Source organism: Microtus ochrogaster, chromosome 8 (assembly GCF_000317375.1).
Source record: "Microtus ochrogaster isolate Prairie Vole_2 chromosome 8, MicOch1.0, whole genome shotgun sequence".
Classification (NCBI taxonomy): domain Eukaryota; kingdom Metazoa; phylum Chordata; class Mammalia; order Rodentia; family Cricetidae; genus Microtus; species Microtus ochrogaster.
This window is the reverse complement of record NC_022015.1, coordinates 58674921-58686384: the sequence shown is the minus strand read 5'-3', so window position 1 is coordinate 58686384 and position 11464 is coordinate 58674921. Positions and strand designations below refer to the sequence as shown.

Sequence of the window (11464 nt, the reverse complement as noted above, 5' to 3'; positions counted from 1 at the left end):
TATATATATATATTTGCTCCTACAAGATGTTTTCATTGTAAAATCAAGCAATACAGTGAAGTGGCAGTTTTTTACCCACAACTTCTTTACCCTAATACTGAATTTCTATCATCTAAGAGGTAAGTGAGGCTGAATCCAAAGTAGAAACAATCAAAACCAAAGAAATCACACAGATTTCCTATTTCTTGCCAGTACTAGCTTCCTGTTTTTCAGTTAAAGGAATGACAGAGCAAACATTTCCCAGAGCAGCCAGGGTTAGCTTTTAACTATAAGCTAACCTTTTGGTAATATATCTTCAAAAACTACAAATTAACTTACTGGATATTAAAGAAGATAAAGAATATTCAGAAAGGATTTTCTTTCAAATTCTTCATGGTAATTTTACATTCTTGCAAAAGGAAACTAGCTTCAAATCAAACCACAGCAAAAGTAGCAAACATATCTACCCCATGAATGATGAATGTGATAAACTTTACTGCCCCCTCATAAAGGCAACACAGATTGGTCAGTTCTGAAGACTGTAACATTACCATACAAATGCTATCTGGAAGATCAGTCACTCAAAGGTCAAAAAGTTCAACACTTCTAATGATCAAACGCTAATAACATACATAGCAAAGTAATAGAACAAACATAGACTATAACATCAGTGAGAATAAAGCATCTCTTTGTACTAGCATTTCATCTAATACTAGTGAAAACACAAACAATACTGTGATTTACTATTTGATATTTGGTATTAATCATTTTAAATAAATATTTCAGACTTCTATGTATACCAAACATATACTGGCCCTCATCTTACATACTTCTAAATCTCAATAATATCTATCTACTACTGACATTTCATAAACAGTTCTGCCTTTGAACCATGTTTAAAGTCTTGATAATAAATGATATTACTTTAGTAGTCACCAAATCTATTACTATGCACCGTTTAAAGACCTTCCTCTCCATGAGCCTTAAATAATATAAAGAAATCACGTAACTATTGCTTAATCTTTTAAGTCAACAATCTTAATTCCCTCTCAAAACATACATACATGCACACATAATACAACCAACCAAAATTCACTAACCTAATTTCTCTTCAAATAACAATGAAATAGCAGACTGCAACATCCAAATTCTTCAACTGATCTATACATTGCATTTTAATTTTCATATTCTTTATTATACAGGTTTAAAATAAGAAAAACCTAAATCACCTCAAATTATACTGTTCTCCCAACATAATGTAACTATTGTGCATACAGACATGAATATACATAAATGGAAAATGTTAAGGTAACAAACTTGCTAAATAAAAGTGATGAGTATCTTTTGCTAAGAACAACATTCATCAAATTGGTTTCCTTGCTAGGTATGGTGACACACAGCTTTAATCCTAGCACTGGGGATACAGAAATCAGGCATATCTCTATGTCTTTTGAGACCAGCTTGTTCTACACAGAAGGTTCTGAGATCCTCCCTCAATGAATGAATGAGTCCTAAGCCAGCAAGATGGCTCAATGGATAAAGGTACTTGCTGCTAAATCTAACAGCCTGAATTTGAACCTGGGACCATCATGGTGGAAGAGGAGCAGAGGCTCTGTGAGCTGTCCTCTGACATCTACTCATGCTGTGGACATGCATATCCCCATTCACAATTAAATTTTAAAAAATATGTCCCTAACATTATCACATTGTTTATACTATGGCTCTAATTTCTGTTATAAAAAAAAGAAGGAAAACCAGATTTCAGTTTCCAACAAAACTGGATTAAAATTGAAGATGATTTATGCTCCAATATGAAACAACTTTTAAAAATACTTACACATTTTATATATAAAACAATGACTTTTAAAACATGCATTAAGGATTGTCATCCTTGGAAGGTGGGAACAAAGGTGAGCCCTAATCCTTTTACATAGTTTACTGCCCTATAAAGATTTCTAAGTCACAACACTGAAAAAGGAAACTGAAGCACAGCCTGGTAACATCTCCAAACTGGGGAAATGAAGCTGGGAGTTCAGGAAGACAGAAAGTCTTATACACAGAATTTATGGGATGAAGTCCTAGACAGGAAAAAAACTATATACGGCAGTAATTCTTGAGTACCAGTAAGGGCAGGAGAAGGAGCAGAAGGAACTGGTAGTGAGAACAGTGCATGGTGTCAAGAGTCTTGCTAACAACATCTGTCTCATAAGAGGACTAAGGGTGAACTTATGGTGGACTGATGTGGGAGGTCCTTCTGCCTAGGTGTTGCTTGTATTGGTTAATGAATAAAGAAACTGGCTTGGCCTGATAGGGCAGAGTAAAGGTAGGCAGGGAAAACTTAACTGAATGCTGGGAAAAAGAAGGCAGAGTCAGGAGAAGCCATGTAGCTCCACCAGAGACAGACGCTGGATGAAACTTTATCTGGCAAAACATAGCAATACACAGATTAATAGAGACGGGTTAAATTAAGATGTAAACGTTAGCCAGAAATACGCTTAAGCTATTGGCCAAGCAGTATTTCAAATAATATGATTTCTGTGTGATTATTTCAGGGCTGAGCAGCTGAAAACCTATAGGGATTTTATAGAAAATTTACCCAGTGTTTAGTTGGATTTCATTTATTTTTCCTTTTTTACTTTTTTGAATAACCAGTAGCCTTATTTTGATATAAAAATTCAAATTCCTGCCGGGCGGTGGTGGCGCACGCCTTTAATCCCAGCACTCGGGAGGCAGAGGCAGGCGGATCTCTGTGAGTTCGAGACCAGCCTGGTCTACAAGAGATAGTTCTAGGACAGGCTCCAAAACCACAGAGAAACCCTGTCTTGAAAAACGAAAAAAAAAAAATTCAAATTCCTACATTCAGTGGCAGGGCTGGTTCAACATACGAAAATCTATCAATGTAATCCATCATATAAATAAACTGAAATTTAAAAACTATATGATCATTTCATTAAATGCTGAAAAAGCATTTGACAAAATCCAACATTCCTTCATGACAAAGGTTTAGAGAGATCAGGGATACAAGGATTATATCTAAATATAATAAAAGCAATACGCAGTAAGCCGACAGTTAACATCAAATTAAATGGAGAGAAACTCAAAGCGACTCCACAAAAATCAGGAACAAGACAAGATTGTCTACTCTCTCCATATCTCTTCAACCTAGCTCTTGAAATTTTAGCAATAGCAATAAGACAACAAAAGGAGATCAAGGGATTCAAATTGGAAAGAAGCCAAACTTTCGTTATTTGCAGATGATATGATAGTATATATAAGTGACCCCAAAAACTCTACCAGAGAACTCCTACAGCTGATAAATATCTTCAGTGATGTGGCAGAATACACACACACAAAAAAAAAAAAAAAATAAAACCTAAAAAAATCAGTAGCCCTCCTATACAGAAATGATAAAGAAGCTGTGAGGGAAATCAGAGAAACATCACCTTTCACAATAGCCACAAATAACATAAAATATCTTGGGGTAACACTAACAAAGGAAGTGGAAGACCTATTTGACAAGAACGTTAAGTCTTTAAAGAAAGAAACTGAGAAGATGCCAGAAAATGGAAAGATTTCCCATGCTCGTGGATAGGAAGGATCAACATAGTAAAAATGGCAGTCCTACCAAAAGCAGTCTATAGATTCAATGCAATCCCCATCAAAATCCCAAGACAATTCTTCACAGACCTTGAAAGAACAATAATCAACTTCAAATGAAAAAAAAAAAAACTAACAACCCAGGATAGCTAAAACAATCCTGTACAATAAAGGAACTTCCAGAGGCATTACCATCCCTGACATCAAGCTATATTACAGAGTTACAGTAATGAAAACAGCTTGGTACTGGCCTAAAAACAGATGTTGACCAATGGAATCAAATTGAAGACCCGTATATTAATCCACACACCTATGAACACCTGATTTTTGACAAAGAAGCTAAAATTATACAATGAAAAAAAGAAAGCATCTTCAACAAATGGTGCTGGCATAACTGGATGTCAACATGTAGAAGAATGAAAATAGATCCACATCTTTCGCCATGCATGAAACTCAAATCCAAATGGATTAAAGACCTCAATATAAATCTGACCACACTGAACCTGATAGAAGAGAAAGTGAGAAGTAGCCTTCAATGAATAGGCACAGTAGCACAGAAACTAAGATATAGTGTCTGTATATAACTATATATATAAAACCCCAGTAGCACAGACACTAAGAGCAACAATAAATAAATGGGACCTCCTGAAACTGAGAAGCTTCTGTAAAGCAAAGGACAGTCAATAAGACAAAAAGGCAGCCTGCTGAATGGGAAAAGATCTTCACAACCCCACATCAGACAAAGGACTGATCTCCAAAATATATAAAGAACTCAAAAAATTAGACAGTAAAATTCTAATTAATCCAATTAAAAAATGGGGTACTGAACTAAACAGAGAATTCTCAATAGAAGATTTTCAAATGGCCAAAAGGTACTTAAAGAAATGTTCAACTTCCTTAGTTATCAGGGAAATTCAAATCAAAACAACTCTGAGATACCATCTTATACCTGTCAGAATGGCTAAGATAAAAAACACCAATGATACCTTATGCTGGAGAGGATGTGGAGTAAGGGGAACACTCATCCATTGCTGGTGGGAATGCAAACTTGTACAACCACTTTGGAAATCAGTATGGCATTTTCTCAGAAAATTGGGAATCAACCTACCTCAGGATTCAGTAATAACACTCTTGGGAATATACCCAAAAGATGCTCAGTCATACTACAAAAGCATTTACTCAACTATGTACATAGCAGCATTATTTGTAATAGCCAGAACTTGGAAACAACCTAGATGTCCCTCAACTGAAGAATGAATAAAGTGTGGCAATCTACACATTAGAGTACTACTGAATTAGAAAACACTATCCTGAGTGAGGTAACCCAAGTCCAAAAAAGATGAATATGGTATGTACTCACTCACAAGTGGATACTAGCTATAAACAAAGAATACTGAGCCTATAGTTCAGGCTCCTAGAGAAGCTAAGTAATAAAGTAAACCCAAAGAAAAACATAATGGACCCACCTGGGGGTTGGAGACAGACAGGGTTGCCTGACAGGACTGGGAGCATGGGAGTGGGGGGGGTGGAGAGGGAGAAGAGGGGGGGAGAAAGGGAAGGTTGAGGAGAACTTGAGGGAATGGGATGGTTGAAATGGAGTGGGGACAGATATGAGAGTAAAGAGAGAGATATCTTGGTTGGGGGAGCCATTATGGGGTTGGCAAGAAGCCTGGCTCTAGAGAAATTCCCAGGAATCCACAAGGATGGCCCCAGCTAAGACCCTAGGCAATAGTAGAGAGGGTGCCCAAACTGGCATTGCCCTGTATTCAGACTGATGATTATCTTAAATATCACTATAGAACCTTTGTCCAGCAACAGATGGAAACAGTGTCAGAGTCCCACACTGGAGCACTGGACTGAGCTCCCAAGGTCCAGTTGAAGAGTAGAAGGAATGAGAATATGAGCAAAGAGGTCAAGACCATGAGGGGTTCATCCACTGAAGCAGTTTACTTGAGCTAATGGGAGCTCACCAATTCCAACAGGACTGGGAAGGAACAAGCAAAGGACCAAGCCAGTCCCTCTGAATGTGGTTGACAGTTGTATGGCTGGGGCAGACTGAGAGGCCACTGGAAGTGGCACTGGGATTTGTCTCTACTACATGTGGGTTTTTTTTTTGGATCCTATACTCTTTGGATGTATACTTTGCCCAGCCTAGATGTAGTGGGGAGGGCCTTCAACCTTCCACAGGGCAAGGTGCCTTGCCCCCTCTTAGGACTGGAGGGGGTGGGGTAGGAAGGTGTGTGGAGGGAATGAGAAGAGAGGAAGGAGGGAGTGGGAATTTGGATTGGTATTTTTTAAAAAAATTAATTAAAAAAACTATAGGGAAAACATTTTCATGTGTTTATAAAATTGACTCCACCATTTCTTTGGCAGAAACTGACATAATTTATCTTTTATATACTCTAAAGAGCATTCTACTCCTGGAACTTCCTTATTCTATTCATAAATTTCAACTATGATTAGTAACAGATATATCAAAACTTCATTAGACTGGAACAGTGGCTCTCCACCAGTGTTGCAACCCCTCTGGGGGTCACATATCAGATATTTACATTGTGATTTATAATAGTAGTAAAATTACAGTTATGAAGTAGCAATGAAATAATTTTATGGTTGAAAGTTACCAGAGTATGAGGAACTGTATTAAAGAGTCACAGTATTAGGAAGGTTGAGAACCACTGCACTCGAGGGTTACATCATGAGATTGCACAGGAAATTCTGAAAATCCATTCACCTTAATAGGTGAACTTGGCAATGCTATGGGGTCTTCTGGGAGCCAACACAACTCACACAGTATATTAATGCTGTTGGTGGAGACTGCTCGTTCATTTCCCAGCCACCCAGACCCGAAATAATCACACAGAAACTGTATTATTACAACACAGCTTGGTCTATTATCTCACAGTTCTTATTGACTAGCTCTTATATCTTAAATAACCCATTTTTATTAATCTGTGCATAGCCATGTGGTTGCGGCCTACCAGTAACCACATCCAGCATCTGTCTCCTGTGGAGGCTACACAGTTTATTCTTTGACTCCACCTGCTCTTTCCTCCTCTATCTGCTTGGAATTCCCGCCTTGCCCTATTCTGCACTTCAATAGGCACAAAGCAGCTTCTTTATTAACCAGTGGTATTCACAGCATACAGAGAGGAATCCCATATCACAATGCAGATGACAAAAATCTATTGTAATCAAGCTGCTGCTGATCAATCAGGGCCACAGAATAGATTCAGGAGCTGAACTGTGACCCAAGCAGAATGTTACATTGTTTTTAGACTAAAAATTACAAACATCTGTGCCAAGTTACTTACACTTTTCACCAATCAGGATTCAGGGATTAAGAACTTTCCTAGGAATATTTTCCTATATATTACTCTTACCATGTTTTTATTGGCTAATTGACTAAAATGTGACGGGCAGCTTACCTGTCATTCATGTCTCATCTTGTTGACAGGAATGTCAGTAATGTCAGTTACCCAGGTAGGTCTGAGGAGGTCTTGGGCACTTAAACTTTATTTGACCCTTATTCAAGATGGAAGTTTTATTTAAAATGGCTTTTTGGTTTCTTTTTACAAGACTGAGCTCAAACAATGATATCAAACTCTCAATCTAAGTGGAACACTTGCAACACTTAGGAAAGAGCTTGATGGATCTGGGCAATTTTACCAATTTACCTATCCAGATTTGGCCACCTCTATCAAGTGTGTCTGACTGGAGTAAGGTGTCAATATTTGTACCCCACCACTGGATTGTAGGTGTTGACTATTGCTTCTGCTCACCACGGAGAAGAGGGGTATTCTCAGGTACTGAGGGGGTTTCTTGGCCAAGAGGGTTATTTTTAGAGACTGAACCTATTCCCTCATACCTCTCCTTGTAAGACTTAAAGAAAGTTTAAGTAGGAGCTGGAGAGATGGCCCAGTGGTTAAGAGCATGGCCTGCTCTTCCAAAGGTCCTGAGTTCAATTCCCGGCAACCACATGGTGGCTCACAACCATCTGTAATGAGGTCTGGTGCCCTCTCCTGGCCTGCAGACATACACAAAGACATAATATTGTATGCATAATAAATATTAAAAAAAAGAAAGTTTAGGTAATGGGCTGCCAAGAGAAGAGAAACTACAGTAAATGCAGACATGAGAAGAAATACTTCACATAAATATATGGGGAAAAATTTAGCAAATAAGAAGCAAAACCCAACCTCTGAAAACGGGAAGAAATTGTTTTTTTAGAGTTACCATAATATACCAGGCAGTGGTGGCACAAGCCTTTAATCCCAGCAGTTGGAAGGCAGAGGTAGGCAGATAGATCTCTCTGTGAGTTCAAGGCCACCCTGGTACACAGAGCAAGTTCCAGGACAGCCAGGGCTAAACAGAGAAACCCTGTCTCAAAACAAAGAAACAAACAAACAAAAAACGAAATGAAAAAACCAGAGTTACCACAATACTATAGCCACTAAAATTTAAAACTCTGATAACAACTACAAGAAATAAAGGATATGTCAAAATTATCACTGAGCAAGTCCAAATATTGACATTCTTAACCAAAACCATTTAAATTAACAGGCTTAAATATGCACAGTAATCAAAAAGAAACCATGAGCCTGCTGCTGTTGTTATTCTGGTGTGGTAAGGTAAACAGGTCAGGAGACAACTGTCATAGGACAGAGAATTTACCATTTACAGTTTGGAGAGGAAGGTATGAACATGCCACACCAAAGGAAATCCCAGAGTCTGTCAGAAGGCTCAGAAGCAAGGGAAAACAGGTAAGAGCCATTACCTTGGTTTACATGGTATCTTGGCTTTTACATCAACTTGACACAAGCTTAATCATCTGGGAAGGAGGACTGCCAACTAAAAATTGTCTCCCTGAGACTAGACTACAAGCAAAGTCCGCAGCACATTGTCCTAATTAGTGATTGACTGGGAAGGCCAACTACAGGCCAGGCCACCCTGGGCTGGTGATCCTGGGTGCTATAAAAAAAGCAGACTGAGAAAGCCATAAGGAGAAAGGCAGTAAGCAGCACTCTGCCATGACCTCTGTTTCAGTTTCTGCCTCAGGTTCCTGCCCTCACTTCCCTCAGTGATGAAGTGTGACCTCAGAGTATTTAGCTAAAGCAAACTCTTTCCTCTCCAACTTACCTTTGGTCTTAGTATTTTATCACAGCAACAGAAACCCTATGTCACATGGGACAAAATGTGTGAAGCATGTGTGTTTCTCTGGGTTTGATCCTAGCACACACAAACACAGCCATTCATTGCCTAGTAAGTAGCAGAAAGTAACTCTTTAAATTCAGAAAATGTTAATTTCAACCTAAAGCTAAAAAAGTTACCACCAAATCCACCACACTAAGCCACAAACACTTTTCCGGCAACCAAATAAAGACATTCTGCTTTTATCTCTGGTGAAAACTTAAAACAATCACGAACTTTAAAAGTCTGATATTTTCGAAAGCTTTGGAATTTGTCCAACTACGTCTTTTTCTGTTTTGTATGTTAGTGGACTCTCCTTCAGTTTGTACAGAATTAGTTTTCTCAATTTCTTTGAGTACTTTATGAACCTAGAGTTATTCTATACAGGCTATGCATACAGAATATCAACTTTTTCACACTCAGCACTGGCCCTGCAAACAGTACAGTAGAAAACCACGTGATAATTCATCAATGAATTGAGCAATTAGGGCTGGAGAGATGGCTCAGTGATTAAGGGCACTTGTTGCTCTTGCAGGGACCCAAGTTCCATTCCCAGTACTATATCATGGCTAACAACCATTTATAACTCCAGTTCCAGAGGATCCAGTGTCTACTTCTGACCTCCAATGGGCATCAGGCACACACATGGCATACAGACAAAATACCATATAAATAAACAAATATAGATAAAACTAAAAAAATGTTTAAAGAATTGATCAATTTTCTTCAAATACACTTTCAAACTCTAATATAATAAATAGTATTTTAAACTTTCTATTTTTCTACTACTACCAATGAATTAGAACTAAAATGATGAGTATTTAGCTTTGTAGTGACACATACTCTTTTGGAGTGTACTATATAATACACATTTGCCACCTAATTCAACAATAAAAAAATCTAGACTTGAATGCTTTAAAAGAATGACAATTGTCTCTTCTGTTTGTTTGATTGTTTTTTGAGACAGGGTTTCTCTGTGTAACAGCTCTGGCTGTCCTGGAACTCACTCTGTAGACCATGCTGGCTTTGAACTCACAGAGATCTGCCTGCCTCTGCCTCACAAGTAGTGGGATAAAAGGCATGGGTCACCACCACCCGAAACTTCTGGGTTTTTTTGATGAAAGTATGTACTAGTAATAAACATAATATGTCACAGTATGTGTAGCACTTGCTATGCAATGCAGTTATAACTGTGTTACAATAATTGATAGTGTGCTGAACCAAAGAGGAAAGCACCGAGAACATCATATATGGTTGCTGTCAGAACTACTCAACTCAAATCTGCTGTTGTCACTTCAAGAAGCCCAGACAATACATAAATATACGAGCATTTTTTATTTGCACTGATCATTTAAATCAGTTATACCTATATGTAGTTTATGAACTATATATAACAGGCAGGATTTGTTATGTGGTTGTGAAGTCTACCAGCTCTGCTACAAGAAACACAGAACTACTTGGTACTACAATTTTGGTCACCTGGAACATTTTCAGATGAGCAGCCCAGTCAACAAAATACCAGACTAGAAAGAGAGTGGAAACAGGCAGGCAGGTGAGCTAATGTAATAGTTAGAGAACAGTAAGAGGATAGTGGTATAATTCAGTGGGTGAACACTTGCCTAGCACACACAAGGCTCCAGTTTGATCTCAACCTAAGTTCTTTAAACTTATTTTCTTATTTCTCTAACATATGTACATTATCTATAGGCTTGGGGGAGGGGTGGTTCAGAAGATTACAAAGAAAGGGACACAAGTACTGTTCAGGGAAGGCAGAATGTAGTGAAGTTAACAATGAAGACACAGCCAATGTAAGAAGAGAAAGTAGGATAGCATAGGCCTAAATAGAAATCAGTACAGCTTTCTTCTCTCTCTCTCTCTCTCTCTCTCTCTCTCTCTCTCTCTCTCTCTCTCTCTCCTCTCTCTCTCTCTCTCACACACACACACACACACAAACACGCACACACTGTGTTAAAAACTAAATGAAATATTAGAAAATCTCATTTAAATGCAACTTTGCATTCATTTAAATGACTTCTTAAGAAAATAATATTAAGTTTGAAAGATCTACTTACTGACACTGCTATCATGGTACTATCTGGCCTCCATTCAGCTTGTTTGTAAGATCCAAACCGAGTAGATGACTTAGCTGGTTCCTTGTATGTTACGATTAACACACTAGGCTAGAAGAAAACAGATATATTTTATTTTACATGCATATCATAGAAAGAGATACAAACAAAATTTAAACATTACTTATAGAATACACTGGAAATATTTTTACAGTGTTTTACGCAAATTATAAAAAGTTAGTCACACATACATCTTTTGAATAAGCTAAACAGAATTGATAATTAGTAACTTTCCAAAATAGAACCATGCTCACATATATTCACAGATGAATTAAGCCAAATATTTAAATAAATTGTCTCAGTTCTCTACAGCCTTCCCTAACACAGAAGTGACACAGTAGATAAGAGGTCTTTTTAATTCATTTTGTAAATCCAACATTATTCTACTAAAAGCAAACAAAACTACCATATGAAAACCAAAACCAACAAACCAAAATCTCTCATGAACTTGGATTCAAAGATTCTCAACAAAATATCAGCAAATTAAATCCAACAAAGAATTATGCACTAGGACCAAATGGACTATATCCAGGCATACAAGGCTGGTTCAACATTCAAAAGTCAACTAA

At 37.7% G+C, this 11464-nt stretch overlaps 1 protein-coding gene across 1 annotated transcript in view; it reads right to left on the bottom strand.

Annotated features, from left to right (window-relative positions):
• Window positions 1–10939, bottom strand: part of Ric1 (RIC1 homolog, RAB6A GEF complex partner 1) — an 81056-nt gene extending 70117 nt beyond the window's left edge. The window contains exon 1 of the mRNA XM_026781541.1: window positions 10839–10939. Coding sequence (XP_026637342.1) covers window positions 10839–10853 — 15 coding nt within the window. The 5' untranslated portion in view covers window positions 10854–10939. The remainder of the gene's footprint in view (window positions 1–10838) is intronic.
• Window positions 10940–11464: the final 525 nt, after the last annotated feature.